Source organism: Pongo pygmaeus, chromosome 5, assembly GCF_028885625.2.
Source record: "Pongo pygmaeus isolate AG05252 chromosome 5, NHGRI_mPonPyg2-v2.0_pri, whole genome shotgun sequence".
Taxonomy (NCBI): domain Eukaryota; kingdom Metazoa; phylum Chordata; class Mammalia; order Primates; family Hominidae; genus Pongo; species Pongo pygmaeus.
In genome coordinates, this window is record NC_072378.2 from 131,586,856 (window position 1) to 131,612,225 (window position 25,370).

The following is a 25,370-nucleotide window of genomic DNA, read 5'->3' on the forward strand; positions in this document are numbered from 1 at the left end:
TCTCCTGTTACTGTTTTGGGTTAATAAAACTCCAATATGATTTGGCACAATGGGAATGCTGGGCTCCTTCCAGCTCCCCTAAGGCCATGACTTCAAATGGGGAGCTCGTACCCTCCTTGGGCCCTGGCTCTCTCACCTACTCTGGCGGCACCCGTTGACACAAGAGTTAACTTTACCACAAGAGCTTATGTGATGATCATATTAGCTCATAGTATGTGTTCAATAAACAGTGGATGGAATTAAACTGATAGCAGGGTATGCTGTAAATGTGAGATGTCCAGATATGTGCTGAGACTTGTCAGCCCTTCTTTCAGCCTCCTACATCCAGTGCTCTACTGTTGTGTGTCCTCTAAGCAGGGAGATAAATTTTCCTCCCTAACTTATTTCTTAATTAAGGAAAAGGCTTTGACTATCCATGCCGTTAAATGTTGGGCCACACACATAGAAAATAACTGACTGAATAGTAACCATGGAGTAGGCATTTGAAAATTGGCACTAAGCAGAAATGCATCAGCAGAGATTTTGGAATGACTCTTGTGGATTGGTGAAGAATAAGGACTTCTTTGGTAGCTCTTGGTATCTACTTGTTTCTTCCCCTTTCCTAAATGCACATATGCTGTATATGGCACCTTATGCTTTTCTCTCTTCTGTCTTATAGAAAAAAAATTCTCTATCCATTTGCTATACATATTAAAATTGTATAGCATATGGCAGTTTCAAATACAAATACCTATAACTTTTAGTTTTAGAGAAAAACAAAAACACTGTAAAGAGAAGTAAAAAGTCTGTTGAAAATATGACTAAAGTAGGAGTAATGGTTTAAAAAAAAGATTCTTGGCTTCCAAATTTCACAGTTAAGACTGATTCTTTTTGCAGGTAATTAAGAACAGGACTTAACCAGTGAGATTTATAGATAAAGTTTTTTCAGTTGTGGTTTAATGATGTTGTTTCAGAATCTTTCTCTTTGGTTACAAAATGACTACAAAGATGCAGCAGTGGCTAAACAATAAAGGAGCATCTTTTGGGTCTGGCCTATTGTGGGTTGTTTATTGAGAGATGAATTCTTTTTGTTTTTGTTTTTTTTCTTGAGATGGAGTCTCGCACTGTTGCCCGGGCTGGAGTGCAGTAGTGCAATCTCGACTCACTGCAACCTCCACCTCCCAGGTTCATGCAATTCTCCTGCCTCAGCATCCCGAGTAGCTGGGATTACAGGCACCCACCACCACGCCCAGCTACGTTTTTTTGTTTTTTGTTTTTTGTTTTTTGTGTTTTTTTTTTGTATTTTTAGTAGAGACGGGGTTTCACTACAAGAACACAGAGAAACAAAATGTAATATTGGGTATGTCCATCTGATTTTCTTCAGGCCCAGAATAATTGTTTGTCTTTTTGGTACCCAATGGCAACATAAAAATTGGAATATATTCCAAAACATCCCAATTTCCACAAGTTATGTTTCCACGAATTGTCAAGCACTTCTTGAACTTACATACATTTTCGCTGAAATTGTGACATTTCTTGGCATAACACTTTCCGTGAGTGGGCTACCTGCTGTGTAATGAAATCTTTCTAAATTGTCTCTTTTGTACTTAAAGGTGTATCTTGTCTCCTAAGCCTTGGTTCCAAAATTTAGAAGGATAAAGTGGTTTTTTTCTTTCTTTACACTTCATCATTTAATGTCCTCTTTTCTCTCCTCTCTTTTGAATAAAATATATTTACTATTTTTTTCCTTCTCATGTGTCTCTACAAGTTGTCAGACTCAAATTTCCTTTAATTAGTGAGTTGGAAGCCTCAGAAGATTGGTAATTTGTACAGTTTTGGTAAGAATTGGTAATTTGTATAGTTTTGTAGAGTCAGAATCTTACAGCGAGGTTTGCTTTTTATTTTGACTCAGACTTTTCCATGAGGTTTCTCAGAAGTCCAAATATATATATATATATATATATATATATATATATATATATATATATATATATATACACACACACATATATACACACACACATATATATATATGTTCAGTTATAGGTAGAAAAAAATGCTAACCAACAGAGAATAGAGCTTTTGGTCATAGTTAAGAATTATCTTTTTCCATTAGAGACAATAATGAGAGCTGACAGTTAAAGTACATGGACAAGAGGCAGCTGCCACCCACCTCATACTTTTTAGTTTTATTGCTGCCATTTTAAACAATTATAATAAAAAACCCAAAATATGATAGCAGGTATAGGCAACTGTCCTAACCATGATTGGTCTGTAGCCAGGCCTGGGAGAAAAGAAAGCATGGAAAGGTTATGGTTTTAAGTTTATGAACATAGTATCATATCAGATATTTTTCCTCATCAACGTTAATCTTCTTTTTTAAATCTTATAGTAGACCTCCATATATTACTGAGAAGAGTGTTAATTCCCTAATAAAAGGTCATGAATATTGTCAGGGATTATGTTTGTGAATGGTCCAAATTGCTATTTTTCCTGGAAGATGAATGTGTTCAGGGGCCATTCTGCTGTTTCTGTGCTCTCAATTGAGGCGTTTTTCCAAGATGTGGCAGGCAACAGTGCTAGGCTTCAGCCCCGAGAAGGGTCTATCTTTAGGTCCTTTGTTTTGAAATAGGATTATATTACTCTAGCAGCATTAGTAAAGGGATTTGATGGCAAAACATGAGGAACCAAGGCAAGATTTTGATAGAGCTTGGTTAAATAACATTTTTCTGCATAATATTTTGAAATTGTGGTATGCTGTTTCATATTGTATATAGCTGAGTCTACACACACATTTTGTTTAATAATACAGAACTCTGGATCAAATGCTTAGGGTTTGTAGAGCCAGACAGATTGAGTTCAGATTGCCTTATTGTCACATACTCTCCGAAAGATTTCACCCAAGTTACTTTGCTGAGCTTACGTTTTTCACCTGTAAAATGGAGATAGTAATACCACCATCCTCAGAGAGCTGTCTTAGAGATTAAATGAATGAGTAAACTCAAGTGCCTGGTGTTATGTGTCCAGTAAATGTTAGGTTTTAGAATTCTTATCTTGAATTTCTCCATTGTTTTCTATCTTTCATTATGGTTAATTCACTTAATGCTTATGAAAAAGCCTCCAACATTATCTAGCTCCCCTTCATTCATGCAGAATATCTTGATAAATAGTTAATGACACATTTCATATATATATATATATATATATATATATATATATATATATGTTTTTTTTTTCTTTTTTTTTTTCCGAGATGGGGTCGGTCTCTGTCACCCAGGCTGGAGTGCAGTGGCGTGATCTCAGCTCACTGCAACCTCCACCTCCCAGGCTCAAGTGATTCTTCTGCCTCAGCCTCCCAAGTAGCTGGGACTACAGGTGTGCACCACCATGCCTGGTTAATTTTTGTATTTTTAATAGAAGTGGGGTTTCACTATGTTAGGCTGGTCTTGAACTCTTGATCTCGTGATCCACCCACCTTGGCCTCCCGAAGTGCTGGGATTACAGGCATGAGCTACCGCACCTGGCCATATTTTATTTCTTTTATAGAGACAGAGTCTCACTCGGTCACTCCTGCACTCGGTCATTCCTGCACTCAGGCTGGAGTATAGTGATATGATCATAGCTCACTATAACCTTGAACTCCTGGGCTCAAGCAATCCTCCTGCTTCAGCCTCCTGAGTAGCTAGGACTAAGGCATGTGCCACTATGCCCAGCTAATTTTTAAAATTTTTTTGTAGAGATGGGGTCTCCCTGTGTTACCCAGGCTGGTCTCGCACTCTTGGCTTCAAGCGATTCTTTCACCTTGGCCCCCCAAAGTGCTGGCGTTATAGGCATGAGCCATGGTGCCTGTCCCTATTCTTAACTGCACATTTTCAGAAGCAGTGCCAACAGGGAATAGTTAATAATAAAGTTAAGTTGGTAGGATTTATTGCACGAACATTATCCTCCTGGGCTCTGAGTTTGAGTAGAGGGCCTTTTTGTTCGGAGGCCAGATATATAAGCATTAACTCAAGATGGCAGCCAGTAGGGCACAAAACTGGAAGAGGAGGAGGCAAGATTACTACCTGGTGCTAGAAGGACTGAGGTGCATATAAATACAGCCATCAGACAGTGTGTTCTCTTCTTCCCCTCCCCCTCAAATACTATTTTGCAATGCAAATTAAAAGGTTTATAATGAACTTACCTGAATTACAGATAAAGATATCAAAACTCTGACAAGGAGGCACGAGTTTCATAACTGTTAATACCTGACATCTGGGATTCAAACCCATGGTTTCCTGACTCTAAAGGTTTTATCACTATACCGATGCTGGTGATTGGGAAATGCCAGGAGTTACTAATTTTCCTCAGTGAAGAATGTTCCCTGCAAATACATCTTCACTGAACACAAAAAGTAATGTTTAGGATAATTGTTCACTGGTTGATAGGCTATTGCCTTTGTTATTTTGATCACAAAATCATATAATGCAAGTACTGTAGAGGATCCTAATATTCCTACTGCCTTATTTTTGGGTGAAGAAACTGAGGTCCAGAGAGGACCAGGGGCTTGTCTGGTGTTTCCTAGCTGGCTAGTGGCAGTGTTAAGGCTGGGAAGAACTGCATTCTGTGTCACGTCTCCAGTGTTCAAAATTTGCTGTAGGTTCTGATGTTTCCATTTTTAGGGTTACAGGCCATTTATTTGCTTTCTAGTCTTAATAAGGTTTATATTATTGCTTTTAGGACTATTTTACATTTATACACAAAATCATTTTATATTTTAAAACATACACCTGTATTCACTCATGTGTTGGTGAATTTGGGGGAATAATGGAAGAGTTTAAAGTTGCTGTTTATTTATAAGTCACTAAGCTGTGAAGAAACCCAACTGGTTATAAAAGTGGAATTTTACTTAAAATTGTAATGTTCATTGTATGATAGAATGGAGTGTCCTCTTTAAATCAAGGTAAAATAAGCGTCTTTACATTTTAAATAGTCTGAAAAAGTGAAAGCAATTTAAAGACATGTAATTCTCTAAACATTAATTTTAATTATGTGGATAGACCTGCCAGTTTAATCAGTCAGATCTTTGCTTTTTATTCCATAGATCTTCACAGTATTTCTAATTTGGAAGTCAAGGTGCATATTAATATACCTGTGACATATAAAAACAACTGTGTTCCTTGATAACACTCCAAATACTCTTTGATATTTGCATCAAAATTATCAAAATTCTATCTTTCAGAAAAAAAGCATTGAAAACAGATACTAGTGTTTGTCAACATCTTCACTGTTTTTTTTTTAAATGCAACAAATATAATTTGTAAAATGGACAATTTTCATTTTTCCATGCTGCAGGCTCTTTTTGTTTGGATGAGTATGAAAGTAGGTGGACTATGTTCAGAACCATTTGAGGTGTTCAGCATCATCCTGTTCCCTCTCCTTCTAATCCATGGGAAATAGGTGTGCCTAGCTAGTAAATAGAGGAGTAAGAAAGAATCGGGGTGGAATTTCTGGCACTATGAACAATTTTTCTTTCCTAGAGTGTCATAAACTAAGGCTATTCCTTCTATAAGATAACAGATTTTGAACAATTACGTGAAATCTGTTATTTCGTGTAATAGAGTTCAAAATATAGCCTTTCTTAAAATTAGTTGTTTTGCTGCCCCTGAATTTGCTCCATCACCTTGTGGCTTCATTCAGAAAGATACCCTAATCTTTTATCTTTTTGTCAGTGATGCATCTATATTTGGGTAAATTTCTAGGCTCTTGACATATTTGATGGTATAATTTCAAAATTAATATTATTGATTACTGCTTTAGTAGGGGAATAAGGCAATATATCAGAAAGCAGGAATTTAAAAGATATGCTGTACCGTACAGATAACAGTCGCCTCTTTCCCCACACTTAGCCTATCATTTCTATTGTTCATGCAGTTTGCTAGGTAGTTAATGGTACTTCATACAAGTTGTGGTTCCAGTGTTCTGCTCTGTTGGGTTTTCTATTCATAAACCACAATCTCCTAGGGATAAAAGAAGTCTCTTCCTCTTTAAGTAGCAGACAGAAAATATGGTTTTTTTTTTGGGTTTGAATTTTCATGTGTAATTACTGCAGTTGTCTGTAGGAGAAAGGGCTCATTGTGGTTTTTCTCGACTACCTTTCTTAAAGACATATGCAAATAGCCAGACAGTACACATGGCACTGACCTATGGCCAGGGACTCACAGTTTTGTGAGAATACGGGAGCATGTAGCCACTTCTTTCACTGAATGCCAGTCCCAGAGCAGTTGCATTAGGCTGGAGGACTGGAGGTGGAGCCTTTTTTGCTCACGGCAGCAAGTTCCCTTCTCCTCTCTCTCCCCCCGGCGGCGTGTGCGTTGGCTCTTCAAGCTGCCTGTGTTGCTCCGTGGAGTGAAAAAGGCAGGGTGTGCTCGCAGACTGTGCTGTAAACTGCAGTTTCTATTTGGGGTCCTCACGGAGAAGAACACCAGGAAAGACAGACAGGACCAGTGCCATGGGCCAGCTTTGCTGCTTTCCTTTCTCAAGAGATGAAGGAAAAATCAGTAAGTGGGATTTGTACTGTGCAGAATCCTAAGTGCTTGACTATTTTGTGCGGTTGTCTTCTAGGGGTAGTTTTGCTCTTTTTTTAATGGGAAAGATAGCAGACTAATCAGCTATGATTTTTAATGTGTGTTTCTTAAAGGGACTGGTAGGTGTGTAGTTACAAATTAACTGCGAAGGTACTGCAACTCAGTAGATGGGCTGTGTTAAAAATACAAAATACTGAAAACTCATTTCTGATTCTCCTCTGTTGGTATTCTCCCAGCTCATTTTTATCACACTACGTTAGAGTCAGAGTTTAGTTTTGAGTTTCTTTAAATCACTGCATTCAATTTGATATACTGTACAAGCCAGACTTCATTTTTCTTATCTGAAACTGGCATATTTTCAGAGCAATGCTCAACAGTAACAGATAGGTAAAGCTGGTTCTAAAATGACACATATTAGACACTTGCAGATATTTTCATGTGTTCCCTGCTTTGTTCTTCCTAGAAGGGATTCAAGTGTGCCTGTGAGACCACTCTAAACAAGTGATGCCGCTTTGCTTCTAACAGAAACCCCATTGAACCTGCCTAAATGAATGTTGAATTCCACAGCGGCTTATGCCTAGAAAAGACAACTTAAAGTGGTGACATTTGCATTGAATTTTGTTCTTCACTGGCTTATGTATATTCACTTACATTTTAGCTTTGTTAAATGGAATACTGGCATTTTAATTAGTATGCTGAATAGAGTTTGCCTTACCCTAGTTGCCCCGAAATAGGGAATTTTTACTTCCTTTTCAATATAATGTTTCCAGTCATACTTGCTAAATTTGCAGCCACATTTGTGTCGTATCAGTGCTTGATTCTAATTTAAATAGGTCCATGGAATTTCATAATATCTGGTTCAGATACTGAAAGATGTACGTCTGGTTTATATTTCCTGCTGCTTGTTCTTCAGGAAACTAGCCAGGGACTGTTTTAAAAAAAAAATACATATGCTGTACCTGTTCACTTGGGAAATAAGACAGTTTTTACAGTAACTCTTTGGGGAATGCTTTGGAATAAATGCTGAAGTCTCCAAACATTGGAAACTGTGGAGCATTTGATTGTTAACAAGGAGCCAATAAGCTGTGCTCTAAATTTTACTTGTGAAAGGATACTCTAAAGTATGTGACAATCCTGCTCTTACAACTTGAGATGACCTTACAACAAAGTCATTCACTTTCTAACAAAGAGCATTGACATTCGTTTGGCAGCCCAAGACTTTTCAGGTTATTTGTCAGAATGATTTATTTGTAGTTGCTGAAGATTTGGGTTGGTTGATCTTTTTCTTGGGGAACACTCCTCTCTGAAAAACCTCGGCATGGGCCGATGCAGGGGGATAGTGAATTCTTTCCCCACCCTCTTCCCTTTCTATTCCACTGTTCAGGGTTTTCCCTTGGAGTGCCTGCTCTCCTGCTCTGTTTCTCTTCTTCCCCTGTCTGTAAGCATCTTTTGGCTCCATCTGAAGACGTCAAGTTTCAACTCCAGAAGGAATTTGTTCTTTTCTGTCTTCCTTATCAGGGACTGTTGAAGAACTGTCTTCTGTTTTACATACGGTGCTTCCTAATATTGATGGACAGGAAGTAATATGTACTGCTTCTGGGGTTTACTGTCTCAAATTCCAAAGTTTAAGAAAAAATGAAGATAGAACTCCATATCTGAAGTGAAGCCGGAGTCTGGAGGTGCAAATTATGGTTAGAAGAAATGCATATGCACCCCTGCTCCCATTCACTCCTGATGGCCCCCTGGGTCCTCTCCATTTTCTGCCCATCATTCTTTCGTCTGTCTGATTTTGTGGTTACTTCACTGGTTTTCTCTTCCTAATCTGCTTCATACTCCATTCACACACCCCATGCAAACACATATGCACATTGTAGAGCTGTTTCCTGATGCAGTGTTTAATTTCTCTGCTACAGGATGGTCTAAAGATAGGCTTCTGTGCCAGGCATCACTGTCCTTCTGGTAATATGTGCCTAACAGTACTTATAAAGGGGACATTTAAAAAGTGGCAGAGAATTTATTGCTCAGCGTGCCTCAAGGAACATATAAATTAGTACAAACTGTGGGTATCTAGTCTGTAAGTTGCGCTGATAATGTGAAAGAATCCATAATAGACATTTGGGAGGGTCCAGCTTTTTTCTGATCTTGCTGCTAGATTGTACAGTAACCTCCTGGGTCTTATTTATCTTTGTGTCATCACCTAATAGCCTTGTTAGCCTACTCTGAGCAATGTACTCCTTGAGCATCTACTAAAAGCAGAGCACAAAAATGTGAATACCCACTTCTTCTAATTCTGTAACAGGCAGTGGACCTAGAATGTTCCTCCTTGAAGGTAGCCCAAATTATGGGAAATTTGATGAGTTTTTGATGAAAGTTTAAATTTGTGGGTGTTATTCTCAAAACACAGGTGAGTTGGAAAGCTCGTCCTCTGCAGTCCTACAGAGATACAGCAAGGATATACCCAGTTGGTCAAGTGGTAAGAGTCAAGTGACCCCTCCCCTCTCCTGCTGCTATTTTATCCTGCTTTTGCCATTTGGTGGTGGTGGTAGATAGAAATAATTCTGATTTAATTGATTTATTAGTGCTACTATTTTAGTCTGTTGATAGCAAATTATGATTTTTTTTAAATCAACTAGTCGTGTGGGAGCCTAAGCTGTAGAAAGTTAACTTATATGCATACCCAGAAATATTCTTATGCAACTTGAATTGATATATAATAGTTGTACATATTTATGGGGCATGTGATATTTTGGTACATGCATATAATGTGTAAGGATTAAATCAAGGCAATTAGGATATCCATCACCTCAAACATTTATCATTTCCTTGTGGCGAGAATATTTCAACTTCCAGCTATTTTGGAATGTACAATAAATTATTTTTAACTATAGTCACCTTACTGTGCTGTCAAACATTAGAACCAATTCCTTCTATCTAACTGTGTTTTTACCTATTAACCTTTCATCATCTTTCTCCCCGACAACTTCCCAGCCTCTGGTAACCATCATTCTACTCTATCTCCATGAGATCTACATTTTTTTTTTTTTTTTAGCTCCAACATAGGAGTGAGAACATACAATATTTGTCTTTATGTGCCTGGCTTATTTCACTTCCTGTAATGACCTACATTTCCATCCATGTTGCTGAAAATGACAGGATTTTATTCTTTTTTATGGCTAAATCGCATTCCGTAGTATATATATATATATACCACAATTTCATTATCCATTCATCCATTGATGGAAAGTTAGGTTGATTCCGTATTTGGCTTTTGTGAATAATGCTGCAATAAACATCAGGGTGCAGATACTCCTTTGATACACTGATTTCCTTTTCTGTGGATAGATACCCAGTAGTGGGATTGCTAGAAATTTTGCCAATGGGCTGAATAGTCAAATACAGCAGAGCTTGTCATGGTTTATTTATTAATTAGTGCAGCACAAAACACCTTTTTGTTTAAATCTTGGAAGTTAAACATTTTTCCAAACTGTATTTTTCACCACAGTAAGTAGACTACACTGTCAATAAATTCATGTTTCTTGGAAGATTAGGCTCTTTCTCTTGCTATACAGGAACATTGTTAACATTAAAAATTACTGTAAATATGATAGGTTTAACAAATACTATAGGTATTTTCCAATGTAGTTTTTGTTGACTACTTATATAGAACTTGATTTATTTGAATTACCTAATTTCTCATATTGAGCTGCCTGAAAGGAATGTCTATCGTGAACAGAAATGTCATTGCAGATAACCCACAGTGGTCAATATTGCAGAGGCATATAGACCACTCTGGGTTATCTATCTCATTAAGCAAACCTCACAAGAAAACTTAATAACCATGTAGATACCTCTGTAACTAATTAGAAAACGTTCTGTTTTCTCTTTTCCTGTTGCAGATTTTCCCATTTTGAAGTACACAGCTTTTATGTAGAATTAAATAGATGAATGGTAAAGATGAACTGACCTACCTCATGAGTTAGTCAGTCTCTCGTCACTGAAAGTATTCAAGGACAGGATGGGGACATCATAAGGACATCACCTTCTAGGGGTGTTGTAAAGGGAGAATGGACTTGCTAATGAATGAATGCACTGACAACTCAGTTTCTTTCTAGTCCTGATATTCTGTGATGGCTGAAAATAAAATATTAGAATAAGTATGTGTTTTAACAAGACACATTTTAATTTTATACATGAAATACGTGTTAGTATAGTCTTTTTGTGTGGGATGAATTACTGGGACCATTTATAGTACTCATTTTATAAATATAAGTCAAATGTTGAGATAATTTCCGATATTACATTAATCCATAAATTGAGGTATGCAGTGTGGATTTAATGTCTGGTGAATGCATATATATAACCGTAATTACCATAAAGGTGATCAAATTTTACACAAGGACATCTATATTTAGATTTTCCAATTACCTAGAAGTCGTCCTAGAAATCCTATAGCCTTATACTTTGCTCTTCTCATTTGCACCTAAGATATGCTGACTTCATGGTTACCTTTCACATGTCTGCTCTATCTTATCACATGGATTTCAAACACCTCGTATTCAGGGTGGGTGTCGTACATCTCTCTTAGTAGCACCAGACCCTAACATAGTGTGTTACCCAGAGGAGGCATGTTCTAAATGTTTGTCGATGAAGGGAATGATACACATTTCTTGTGAGTGTGAGAGAGCTTCAGTATCAATCAGCCTATCAGAGGACAGAATATGGAATAACTCTGGTTAATGTTGGAATCCATGAAGAGCTTTGGTTACTGAACGTACCAGAGAAACATTTTAACAGGCTCACACTTAGACTTTACATTCTGGGCCCCAGGGAATGAGGATAGGGAACCTCCCATCAAAGAACAGTGACACTTTATTTTTCTTCCTTGCCAGTAAAAATGTGTTTGCCCACAGGGGACACAGCATAACTCCAGTTCTGCCACTGCCTGTTGAAAATATATGGCCCATTGCTTAGCATGCAGTTCTTACTGTAGACAGAGCACAGGCCTGGGAGAACAGAGGGCTGGATGAGAAACCCAGCTCTGCTATTACATCCTGTCTGAGCAAGCTGCTAATATCTCAGGGCTTCAGTTCCTCAGATTTAAGAAGTGGGGGTTGAACTACTCTTGTTTAATTAATTTTTTCCCATTTGCCCCTTAGAGCTAAGAGTCTACGGAATAAAAGAATGAGTGATATAGATGTGATGCAATTCTTTTTCTTCCTCCTCCTCCAAATCTTCCTCTTTGACTTCCCCTCTTTCTCTTTCTCCTCCTCTTAATTTATTTAATGCTACTGTGTGCCAAGTACTATGCTAGGATTATGTTCAAGACTGCTTATTAAATGCAACTGTTAGAAAATAGATGCTCCCCTGTCTCATTTAAGAGGGCAAGTTGCTGAAAGCCAGAAGTGTGGGGGATTTCTCAGTTATGGTCCCCCGGGGTGCCATGGGGCTGAGAGCTGGTAGAAGGCTGGGATCCCAGGCAGCTCGGCATCTGCTGCCCTCTTTCTGAAGCAGTGAAGCCAGAGGTGGTGTGTGTAACCTGAGACTACATTTTGCATAAGATTTCTGTGGGTAATATTGTGGTAGCAGCAGGAATGGTGTGCAAGGTAAAACAAACATTTAACCATAGTCACTAAAGGTTAGATTTTTCCTTTATTAAATAATTTGTCATCAGGAGGCTTATGTTTCTAAAATCAAGGAAAGGAACATTAGAGCAAATGCTAGTAGTTACTATTCTTATCTTACCTTCCTGATTCTGTCTATTCATAGGCTACGTGGTAACTGGATTCCTTCTTGTTATTCTGACATTTTTAGAGTTTGCAGGATTCTACCATCAAATGTTGAATAATTTCCATGAGGAATAGCAAGGTTGTAGAATTATTCCCAGCCCCCAGTAGAGCCATTGACTGCCATGAGCTGTATCCAGAAGCCCTGTCCTTCAGCAGTGTGATGTGGTCTGTCCTGTGGCATCTTCCTGGGGGGCCATGAAAGAAGAAGCAGGACTCTGATATACCAAAAGCTTTTGGCTAATAAAAGAAATCTTCATATCTGAATTACTCCTTCCTGGGGCACATTATTATTATTATTAAGAGATGGCCCAGGCAGGTCTCAAACCCCTGGCCTCAAGTGATCCTCCCACCTCGGCCTCCCAGAGTATTGGGATTATAGGTGTGAGCCACTGCACCCAGCCATGGATTTGCATTTTAATAAGACCAAATTATCCCAAGTGCTCTTGGGAAATATTTATAGTAAAATAATGAAATAAAAAATAAAAGATAAGCAGTGATGATGACAGCCCAACTCAAAAGAGTTTCAAAATTCTCAATGTCTATGTGGTAGAAAAATAGAGGCTCTAGAGACAAAATGGCTCAGTTTGCACTTTTGGTTCTGACATTTACCGTTTAACTTCTCTAAGCTTTTTTCTGTACATTTGTCTTAAACAGTATCTACTTATTGTGAAAATTAAATAAGCTAATGCCTATAAAATTCCTGACACTGTGCTTGGCATATAATAGACTCAGTAAATATAAATTTCTCTGCAGCAAATAGTGTGTTAATTGCATAGCCGCAGTAAGAAGTCAGCTTGAGCTTGGGCAACATGGCGAAAATTAACTGGGTGTGATGATGTGTACCTGTAGTCCCAACTACTCGGGAGGCTGAAGTGCCATGATTGCACCACTGCACTCCAGCCTGGGTGACAAAGTGAGACCTTGTCTCAAAAAAAAAAAAAAAGTCAGCTTGGCAGAACTATGCTTTTATTTCTACCTTATGCAGTAGAGATAAAAAGGCACTTGGAATGTCAGACCTTGAATTGTTGAGTAGACTTGCAGCATTGATCTGCACAGCCTAATTTCCTATGGGGAACTCTTTCCTCCACTTCTTGGGGTCTTGTCCATTATGAGGCCTTACTTCCTGCCCCAGGAGAGACATGTGGTCCCAGCAAAGTCAACCATGATCTTCCTTGAGATTTGATAGAGAGCCTGTCTTCCTTTTGGGTTGTGAGCAGAAAGGTTGTCATCCTAAGATCACAGTACTTGGTACTGTAGAGCAAGTACAGTCAGGAAGAGTCGTTCTGAGAATGGAGCCAGCACAGAGGAAAGTAAGCCTAGGGAAGGAAAGAGTCCTGATGAGTGTTTGAGCCTCTGAGTTCAGCCATGCCCAAGACCTTCTGCACTACATGAAGCAGTAAATCCTCCCTTTTTTCTTTGTTTACACTTGCTTGATTTAGGGGACACTCAGTGTGTATATAAGTAGAAATAAAACCATAGTTATGCCAAGGTGACTTCTAAGGTGACTGTGGTTACACAATTAATACACTTTTTTTGTTGCAGGGAAATATTTTCTGAGTTTATTAGATGCCATGTCCCAGTGTGTATTCCGAAAAAATATTACCAAACCTAGTGAAGAAGTGAGAGTTCTCTGACTTATTCTTCATGTTCCATTTTAGTTGCAATGAAATGTAGCCTTAAGACAGAGCTGCTGTTAAAGAATAGCAGGTTCACTTCAATTAATGTTGTTGAGCTCATCATTCAGAAAACTCTGAGCCAGGTGTTCTGGAAGGTACGATGATGAGTAACACATGCTTCCTACTAATGGATTCTTTCTTTAAAAAGTTACATGGCCTTGTAAAAAGAAATCTGTGAGATCTCAAAGTTTATTATGCCTTGAACATAAAAAGCCAAGATAAAGGATATTGATTGATACTTTCAGTCTAACAAGCAAAGCCGTGCCTCTTACATGCCCAGGAAGTTCCATAGCTAAGTCACTGAGAGTGAGTTAATTACTACCAAAATTGGAAATTACCTTAAGGTTCTATCACAGGCAGGATTTACAACTTGACATGAACAAACAGTTCCTACAGCAAACATCTTAGCAAATAAAATCTTCTGTGACTAACATTCATAATGTGAGTTACAAGTTAACAGACCTTGAAACTATTAAAATAAATCTTTCAGTTGCATAGTAAAGTTCTTTGCCCTTAGCAAATAGTCATAGACAAAAGCGGAACTGTATGATGAAAATATAAAGAATAAGTATAGCTTTAACTTAAATTATATGCTAACTAGAACATAAATGTTGTTAATAAAGGTTAAATCAGAGATTTGAGGCTTATAATTTTCTGCATTTATTTATACACTTTCCCCCAAAACTTATGAATGTAGTCAAGAACATTAGTAAACCTATTATGTATCTATGTAGTGCCAGGGAGAAAGTGATACACAAACAAGATGCTTGGTGTGGATTGACAGAGGATCTCATATTCCCAAGGGAGTCAGAGCTCACCTAGTTACCTAGTTTGTAGTGCTGATGGGAGAGGGAAGAAGGAATCAGGTGGAAAGGGTGATTCACTCTTAACGACCTGGCTTAGAGCCCCTCCCCGGCTTCTCTCCTGACTTCGAGGTCAGATAGTAGTTGTTGGCATTTGCCATGTGAATTACATCAGGCTTTAGTTTGATGTCTCATATCTGACTGTTTAAGCAAAAATATAATTCACACTTTCTAAGCATTTTAAATGTTCAGCTAAAGTTAGCTGTGAAATGCAGCCTTTTCAGGATTTGATTGATAGCTGATAAACTGGCAAGCGATGACTTGTTAATCTCAGACTTTCTATCTAGGGCTATTGTAGTCAGACTTTGTTTAGAGTACTGGCCAGCTGGAGTGTGGCCTGAGGGAGGCCAGGATGGTGACGAGCCTGGTAAACCACATCACAAGAGGAAAGCTGAAGGACTCAGGCAGCTTAGCTGGGAGGAGAGGAGGCAGAAGATTTAGTGGTCTTAGAACATTTAGAGGGCTCTTTAATGTGGAAGCAAAAGAAGAGTTGTTTTGTATGGCTCTAGGGGAACAGAATTAGGACAGTGAGTGTTAGTTTAACACATTTTCTTTTGGTGGTCTTAGAAGCCAGTGGTAAAGATACATTAAACCCAGTAGTATTCTAATTATGTTTGCAGTAAATCTTGTTTTAAACAATGAAAATACTGAAATGGGATCATAAAATAGAGAAGTTCTCATAGTTAAATTTTGTATTAGTAATTCATAATAAATTGCCTGAGAGAAGATTTTTTAAGGCAGAATTTTCAAACTATTTTAAGTCACCGAACAATTTAAATGGAAGACCAAATTTTTTTTTTAAATTTAATTTTATTTTAAGTTCTGGGATACTTGTGCAGGGTGTGCAGGTTTGTTAGGTAAATGTGTGCCATGGTGGTTTGCTCCACCCATCAACCCATCACCCAGGTATTAAGCCTTGCATGCATTAGCTATTTATCCGGATATTCTCTCGCCCCCATCCCCCCAACAGGCCCCAGTGTACGCTGTTCCCCTCCCTGTGTCCATGTGCTCTCATTGTTCAGCCCCTACTTGTAAGTGAGAACATGTGGTGTTTTTTTTTTTTTTTTTTTCTGTTCCTGTGTTAGTTTGCTGAGGATAGTGGCTTCCATATCCATCCATGTCCCTGCAAAGGACATGATCTTTTTCCTTTTTAAGGCTGCATAGTATTCCATGGTGTATACGTTTCTTTATCTAGTCTATCATTGATGGGCATTTGGGTTGATTCCATGTCTTTGCTATTGTGAATAGTGCTGCAATAAACATACGTGTATGTGTATCTTTATAATAGAATGATTTATATTTTGGGGGGCATATACCCAGTAATGGGATTGCTGGGTCAAATGGTATTTCTGGTTCTGGGTCTTTGAGGAATCTCCATACTATCTTCCACAGTGGTTGAACTAATTTACATTCCCACCAACAGTGTAAAAGTGTTCCTGTTTCTCCAAGCCTCACCAGCATCTGTTATTTCTTGACATTTTAATAATCGCCATTCTAACTGGTATTAGATGGTATCTTATTGTGGTTTTGATTTGCGTTTCTCTAATGATCAGTGATGCTCAGCTGTTTTTCATATGTTTATTGGCTGCACAAATGTCTTCTTTTGAGAGGTGTCTGTTCATGTCTTTTGCTCACTTTTTAATGGGGTTGTTTGTTTTTTTCTTGTAAATTTGTTTAAGTTCTTTGTAGATTCTGGATATTAGCCCTTGGTCAGATGGATAGATTGCAAAATTTCCTCCCATTCTTTAGGTTGTCTGTTCACTATGATAATAGTTTCTTTTGCTGTGCAGAAGCTTTTTAGTTTAATTAGATCCCAGTTGTTAAATTTTGCTTAGAACACCAAAATTTTCATGAAAAAATGTCTACCTTTTTATTTTCCTTAATTTATAGTCACTATTAAATGAATATTTTAATGGCCCGGCACAGTGGCTCATGACTGTAATCCCAGCACTTTGGGAGGCTGAGGCGGGTGGATCACCTGAGGTCGGGAGTTCAAGACCAGCCTGACCAACATGGAGAAACCCCTTCTCTACTAAAAATATAAAGTTAGCTGGGCGTGGTGGCACATGCCTGTAATCGCAGCTACTCAGCAGGCTGAGGCAGGAGAATCGCTTGAACCCAGGAGGTGGAGGTTGCAGTGAGCTGAGATTGCGCCACTGCGCAACAAGAGCAAATGCAGCCTGGGCAACAAGAGCGAAACTCTGTCTCAAAAAAAAAAAAAAAAGAATATTTTAAATTAATGGCTTTAAGAGCAACAAATATGCTTTAAGATAGAAGTATAACATACAAGTTTGGGCTCAAATACATTGTTGTAACACTTATGTACCACATAAAATACCAGTTATTAAACTAATGGTGGTAACAGCTGGTGGTTGGTACCAATGAATCCTAGAGATAATAAACTAAGGTGTAATGTCTATTGTATTATTGTCTTTATAAATAAAATTTTTATGAAACTATTTTGTCCACATTTAGGTTTATTTTAAATTAATTTTCTCTAAAATTAGTTTGGTAAATTTAACATAAAAATTCATTGAGATGCTGTTATATACCCAGTACTGTCTGTACTTAACCTACTCAACCTCCAATGTAAAATCAGATTTACAGATTTCACGGAGCCTAAAAATATGTAGTAAAACTGTTAAATTTGAATATTAAAAGACATAAATTGTTTTATGGAGAATCAAGTTCATGAAATATGCATTTTTTCTAAAAAAAACTTCAAGCTCATAGCTGTTCCTTTGTACCCTTTGCCTCTGTTGTTCATGTCTTAGTCCGCTGTAAATAAAACATTGTGGGGGGAAATAAAGAAGTAGTTTGTATGATTTAGACTTTAACCAAGAAAATAGAAACTACACCAGTTGCTTTAACAGAGAGAATTTAACGTAGGGAATTAGTTAAGTAAGTTTTGGAAGAATAAAGGGTGGAAAGGCAATACTGAGGGAAAAGATAGTAACTTTTAGGCTGGGTTACTTGTGGGAAGGACCCCCACATAGCCAAGACTCAGACCTTTGAGGAGAGGTTACTGTCTCCGAGGAGGTGCCCCAGGAACACAGAATAGGGACCGTCAAATCTGGGCTTCTGGCTTTTGAGGAGGGGACATTGGCCAACTTTGCTATTGTCTCTAAGGGAATGCAGTGAGGCTGATACCAGGAGTGAGGGAAAAGATGAAAACTAGAGCCATGTGCTACTGGAACCAGTTGTTGGGGCAACACTGATGAGAATAATGAACAAATAGCAAAGGGCAAGATCCTGTTCCCTTTGCGCAGCTGTCCAGTTTCTCTCTGCCTCCCCCTCTTGGCAGAACTTAGCAGATCCAGCGGGCAAAGGAGAAATAAGTGAGCTGAGTCCCAGCTCTGTTATCATAAACTTGAGTAAGGAAGGGTGGGCTTGGAGCTGAGGGGCAGTGGTTTAATAACTGGCACATCGTTGTTGGCTACATTTTAGCAATATTTTTTTTCCCCATTGTTCCAAGGTAAGCATTTTGTTTATGCCAATGTTCTTATTTCTTTTGGGACAAAAAACAATAACCATATTTTAAAATGATGTATTTTTCACAATAAAATTCCATAATTTTTTACAAAGTATGCAAAGATATGACCACTTCAAAAGAAATAATTTTTTTAAAAAATATATATATATTGCAATAATTCAAGTTAGTTGTTAATAAGACGTTTCCAAGAAAAACTCTCACCTAGATCAATTCAACAAACTTAAAAAGAACAAATCATTTGAAAACTAATCTTTCAATAGTTTTGAACATTCTTTAAAAATAATTTCTTCTAAGTAAGTTTGTTAACCACGTGTTCTGCAATGTTATAGTATTTTTATATTTTGCTAAGCCAATTCTCTCAATCCATATTAATGATATCCACTGTCAATCTATGATATAGGGAGATAGCAAATTAGATTGGAGTTAAACCTGCAGCCAGGTAGAGATTAGCATTTGAGAGTAATAAGCTGTGTTCTCACGGCTTCAGGTTTAAAGGGGACCAAAGACTCAGACGTCAGGAGGCCAAAGCAGTGGCTGGAATGTTCTGAAGTCTGAGGAATTCTTAGAAGGATCTGGGAACTAGTCAGCAGAAACAGAAAGGGGCAGTAGAGCCAAGGAAGTGAGAGGATAGATGCCCAGAAGTGGCATACATCAAGGCAAATCTGTTCTAGTTTTTATTAGAAGGGAAAATGTAATGGCTCACCTATGCAAACAAACTGAAAGGGGTAGAGATCAGCCTTGAGACCAACTTATGGACACCACCTCTCCATCTCTTCTTTCAGCTTCTGTTCTCAGCCTCTTAGGTTCCCTTGCTGGTAGGGCTCTGGCTTCCAGAAGTTTCTGTGTCCTCACTGTCTCCGGCTTCACTCAGTGATGGGGATATGACTTCCAGCATTTCTGGAGAAGACTCTTACTGCTTGACATTCAAGGAGAATGAGTTTCCCTCTCCTCATTCCCATATATGAAATTTGCGGAAAGGTACAGGTTGTAAACTGCACAACCTGTGAGGCAGTATACACACTGAAGACGTTGTAATTTGTGTGTTATGGTGTAAAGTGCCTTTCTATACAAACGAAAGCAGCATGTTGTGAAAATTTCCCAGAAAATGAAAATGAAGTGTCTTAAGGAAGGGTCACTTCTTAAAAGATCCATGCAGAGCATCATATGGACCTGTGGTAGCTCTAGATCAACAGCCCTACTGGAGCCAATGTGAGAGGAGCAGTTACCAAGGGGACAGGTGCAGTGGATACTTTTATAAGAGAAGGGTGGAGGGTAGGTGAGGAAGGGATTTGGGGCAGACCATTGTAAAGTGGATGCGGCCTAGAACCCTGGAGTGGGGCGGCAGTGGAGTAGCCACTCTGATCCTAAGCTACTGTGGTGTGTGCTTTGGGCTCTTGGCAATGAGAACCACAATGCATCCCCTTTCACTCTGAATTTTGGGAAGCTCGGAACCCAAAACTTGGCTATGGGGATTTGCACCTCCATAATCTTTTTTTTCCTCCCATTCTTTACTTGCTATTATAATTTATGTTTCCTTTGGGTCCTGATTTTTACTGAGAGTGTATCTTTTGCTCTATTTTTTATGCCATTAATTATATCCAATCTTTTGGGGATTTAACCAAAAAGGAATGACTGGATGGAAAGCAGCCCTGTGACTGAAAGTATGTATTGATTGTACAAGGAAGGTGAGAGCAAAGCTGAGACTGTGGATGATTGCGACATTTACCACATGTGCTTAACATGTGTTCTCAGGTAGATAGTACTTGGAAAGTTGCATATAAACTGAACCTGATTCAATTTGGTGCATCTAGAAACCTAAAACTGTATGTATCACACTATTTCTGCTGTGGTCTGTTTATATGTCTGCTGGAAGACTTTTGCAAGCATAACTAGGAGTAGCTCTTCTCTTTACCTATCATGGAATATCATTTAGTAGCAAAAGAATGTAAATGTTAGCTATATAGAACAGTGCATAAAATTATTGTTTACAGTTATTTCAACATTGTTTCAAGAAATATGTTGTATAAAATGAGTAGGTTTCCCATATTATGTTTGCTTACAGAGATGTTTATCAGGAAGATCATAAATAAATAGCCTTGTAACCTTCTAACTTGAAAGAGGGTCACAGTGTCTCTTTCATTTAAATCAAAACGGTGATAATAGTAGCTATGTTAGGCCATTTTTGTGTTGCCATCAAGGAATACCTGAGACTGAGTAATTTATAAAGAAAAGAGGTTTCATTGGCTCACAGTTCTGCACGCTGAACAGGAAGCATGGTGCTAGCATCTGCTTCTGGTGAGGGCCTCAGGAAGCTTGCACTCATGGCGGAAGGTGAAGTGGGAGCAGGCACATCATATGGCAAGAGCAGGAGCAAGAGAGAGACTGGTGAGAAGTGCCACATTCTTAACCAGATCTCACATGAACTTAGGGTGAGAACTCACTCATTATCATGAGGACAGCACCAGGCCATTTATGAGAGATCTGCCCCATGACCCAAATACCTCCCACCAGGCCTCACCTTCAACACTGGGGATTATATTCCAATATGAGATTTTGAGGGGACAAACATCTAAACCATATTAATAGCTAATTTTATTGATTGCTGTACTATAGGCCAAGCATGATGCTAAGTGCTTTGTATTATTTTCTTTTTTTTGAGACAGAGTCTTGCTCTGTTGCCCAGGATGGGGTGCAGTGGCGCAATTTCGGCTCACTGCAACCTCTGCCTCCCGGGTTCAAGCGATTCTCATGCCTCAGCCTCCCCAGTAACTGGGATTACAGGCATGTGCCACCACACCCAGATAATTTTTGTATTTTTAGTAGAGATGGGGTTTCGCCATGTTGGCCAGCCTGATCTCAAGCTCCTGACCTCAAGTGATTCGCCCGCCTCAGCTCCCCAAAGTGCTGGGATTGCAGGTGGCTTTGTATTATTTTCTTACTTAATTTTCACAGCAGCCCTGTGGTGTAGAACTACTGTTTTCCTTGGCTTACAAATAAAGTGGGCCATAGAGGGGCTGAGCAACTTTCACAGGGATACCGAGCAGAGAGTTGGGGAGCTAGGATTCCAGCCCAGGTAATCCTGACCCTGTAACTCAAGAAAAAGCACTATAAATAGTTTCTGGTTAGCAGTCTCATTTTAGAACAAAAAAAATTACAGAAGTTATAGAAATATAGTTCCATTTGTCAGATGTGGAACAGCATTATGGTATAATGGCAAAAGTGTGATGTTTTGGAGCCACATAGGTCTACATTTCACTTTGTCAGTTTTTAGTTTTGTAGACTTGGGCAAGTCTCGTGGCTTCTCTGACTCTTGTTTGTAAAGGAGTGATAATAGAAAGCTTTTTGACTTCAGTGTGTCGGGAAAAAACCCAGGCACATAATAGATGCGTACTGTGATGTCGGTTCATTATTACTAAAAGGATCCATAAATATAATTGTCACAACTAAGTAAAGAAATAATACGTGTTGGAAAATACAAGCGTGCAGAGTTTGGGGGCTTAGTGAGCAGGACACTAGGTCTTGGAAGCAGCTGGTGGTGAAAGAACACAGCCCCTCACCACCAGAGATCCCGGGAAGAGACCCTCAGCAGCCGCAGTGGGGCCAACTCTGGCTTACTCTTCAGGAAGGAACAGTGGGACATTGTAGAGGACAAGACTGGGATTGTCTCTGATCTCCTCCTTCTAATCATCGCGTCGGTTCCCTGCTTTCCCTGCAGAAATTAATCTTGCCTTTAGGGTGGCCTGTGGGGGAAGCCCAGCATGCTAGTGACTGTTCTTAGTCCAGCCCGGTACACATGCACTTGTTCCCTACAGAGAACTGAAATTCCTTTGCCTGGGAGCAGTTTGTGCACATGTGGAGATCAAGAGCTTGAGAAGCAAATGTCAACTGATGGGTCAAATTAATTTATATTTACATGTCATCAGTGTACTATTACTCAACAAGTTTAAATGCTACTTCCATTTCCTACAGTAAGAATTTACATATTCAAAGAACCTTAATAAACAGTATACATCACCAAAGAGAACTTTAAAACAATTTAGTTTTTGTCTGAATACTTTTTGGAGCCTCTTGTAAATTGATAATCGTAGGCCACTGAGAAGAGAAATAGCCTAAATTACTTTCTTCAGTCATTCGTCGTGAAGCTAAAGCAATAAATTTATGAGATCACCAAGCTTCGGGTTTTTTTTTTTTAAAACAGTATGCTCTGTCTCTGTTCATTTTAATGATATTTCTAGAAAGGTTGGCCAAAGATGACCCTTTCTCTTGATTTTGTTTTAATGATTAACTTATCTTCAAGTTCTCTTTAGCATCACACTCTATTTGACCCATTATTATTACTTTTATAATTCTTGATAAACTTCGTTGACAGATTGACTAGTATTCACAAGCAAGATGTACTGACCAAATATTTCTGTGTACCTGGAGTTTCATGTTCAGACTTCAAAGAAAAACAGTGGCAGTTAAACCTATTTTATGTGTTTGCTAGCTGAATAATTAGACAGAAAAATTCACAGGGTAAACCATATTCTACTCACTCATCCAAAAAACATTTGGTTTAGGATTAGTCAGCTGAGTTAAAGATTGCAGAGCTAATTTTGAATAATTTTAAAAAATATTATGAAAAAATATTTTAATATAATGTTTTCACCCTGTGATGTTTAAAGTATTTGTGATGCTCTTGGTCACTTTGTAGTTTTGTTTACATTTTAGGCCCTCTCACTAAGCATAATGACTGGATATTGGCATCAAAGATAAAATGAAGCAGCATCACTAGTCAATGACATATCTTATGTTTTCCCATAAAATAATAGGAATGTTCTGAGACCGAAGCTTACATTTTATAACATGAGCAGTTTTCTGAAAGTCAAATTTTCTTTAACGTTATACTTCACAGGTTGAAATAAGCAACCTTGAAGACAAGCCTTAATAATTTGTGTGTGTCTCAGAATCTGGAAGTGCAATTTGATCATAGCAGGTGCTTGAGAAATAGTTGATATGCAGACTCCTCAGTGTGTCCCCCTGGAGCCTTCAGAGTCTCTCCCTTGCATACGTTTCCAGGCTCATCATTCTCCTCCCGCCCACCTCATCAGTTACTTAACCAGGGCAAGTTCTGCTGCTATAAAACAAGCCAAGCTGGTCTTAACTCTCTCTTGTGGCATTTCTTCCCTGGCCCACCTGAGAAATACTTATTCATTCTGTCTGATCCAGCTCAAACATCACCTCCTGCATGACACTTTTTGAAATATTTTCCCCTAGACGGAATTCACCACTGTCTACTTTGTGTACCCTTCTATATTGTACATCTTTCCTTCAGAGCATTCATGATCTTTTATTTATTTAATGTATTTCTACCTGTATTGAATTGCAGGTTTCCTAAGGCAGGACCCATGTCAGATTCATTTCTGTATTTATAGCACGATGCTTATCACAAAAGAGGATGCTCAATGAAACTTGAGGAAAGATGAAAGCATGGGAAGGAAGGAAAGGAAGAAGGGAGAAAGGGAGGGAAGACTTGCATTGCATTAGAAGGAAGGGAGGGAGGGAGGAAGTAATTGTATTGCATTAATCAGTACCATTATTTAGTATTGGACATTTCAAGCTGAGAATGAAATCTTCTAAATTTTCTGTTTTCTAATTAACCAATCATTAAATTATGTGCTATTTCTCACATAATATTTCTCTCTTGTATACCTTCACTTTCCCAGGATGAGAGCACTGTGAAGTATATCTGCCTGGGGGTGGGTGTCTTGGATAAATTAAGCTTCCTAATTCCTAGTGAGGGAATTATCAGTTTCCATCACTACTGCTATGTGATCATAGGCAATTTATACAAGTCTCATTGTTCTACCTGTAAATGGGAAGAATGATACTTAATTTACCTCTTAAGGTTTCTGTGATAACCAAATGAAATAATGTTTCTGAAAACACTTTGGAAAGTATGAAGTGTTACCTGAACAAGTGGAAAAAAGTGTTCCTGTGACTGCTGTTAGTGAGCTGGCATCATGGGAATTTTCTCAGCCTGTGAAGCCCTCTGAGTTTGGTGTGTCCTTACTGCTTATAAAAGGAGTAAAGTGTTATTTGCAACTTATGGTTTATTTTACTAGATTACATTAATGGCAACATTTATTCTGCCGACGTACATTGGTGAACATTGCCTTCAGAACGGGAAAGTGACCTTATTTCTGCTCATATCAATTCCTAGCCTAGGATAATCAGCCTATAAAGAAAAGTCTGTATTCTCATGAGCAGGTGTGTTGGCCAAATATGTAAAAATTAATTCCAGTTAGTCATGCTTTTAAGTTTTATGTAATGCTCTCTTAAAATACATGATAAGAAATTACATGAATGTAATAATATTTAGATTCTAAGGAGTCCTTCATTTTCTGATTTCCTTGTTTTTCTACCAGACAAAAGCATGATTATTTGAAAATTTATGCTTGTGACATGTTTGAAACTATATTTATTTCTTCTTTGTCATAAAAATAATTTTTCAATGATAGCCATACTTCTGTTGACACTCCTGTGGACAAGGAATTGTGTTTGGAATGCATACTACTTTTTTTTTGGAAACAGAGTCTCCACTCACTTTCGCCCAGGCTGGAGTATAGTGGCCTGATCTCGGTTCACTGCAACCTTCGCCTCCTGGGTTCAAGTGATTCTCCTGCTTCAGCCTCCCTAGTAGCTGGGATTACAGACATGAGCCACCACACCTGGCTAATTTTTGTATTTTTAGTGGAGACAAGGTTTCACCATGTTGGCCAGGCTGGTCTCGAACTCCTGACTTCAGGTGAACTGCCAAGTGCTGGGATTACAGGCGTAAGCCACTGCGCCCAGTCTAGAATGCATACTACTTTTATCACTACTCAGAATTGCACCTCTCAATCAGTTCTGCACAAAATGACTTGGAGTGGTCTTGAGCAAGCAGTCAGGGATCTTGAGGCATCCCCATGTTCCAACCTGAACAAATATAGGAACCAAAATTCAGGGAGGAAACCACCGTGGTTACC

The 25,370-nt window shown here is 38.5% G+C and overlaps 1 protein-coding gene across 4 annotated transcripts in view; it reads left to right on the top strand.

The window, feature by feature from the left end:
• The window catches only part of AKAP7 (A-kinase anchoring protein 7), a 160,719-nt gene that overhangs the window by 120,603 nt on the left and 14,746 nt on the right, over positions 1-25,370 (top strand). Inside the window, exons 1-2 of one of the 4 annotated variants that reach the window (XM_054491879.2) lie at positions 6,271-6,518; positions 8,950-9,018. The exons of 2 other annotated variants lie outside the window; for them this stretch is intronic. In XM_054491879.2, coding sequence (XP_054347854.1) covers positions 6,470-6,518; positions 8,950-9,018 — 118 coding nt within the window. In that variant the 5' untranslated portion in view covers positions 6,271-6,469. Of the gene's footprint in view, positions 1-6,270; positions 6,519-8,949; positions 9,019-25,370 lie in introns of those variants that run through there. One more of the 4 variants, XM_054491878.2, reaches the window with a different exon arrangement.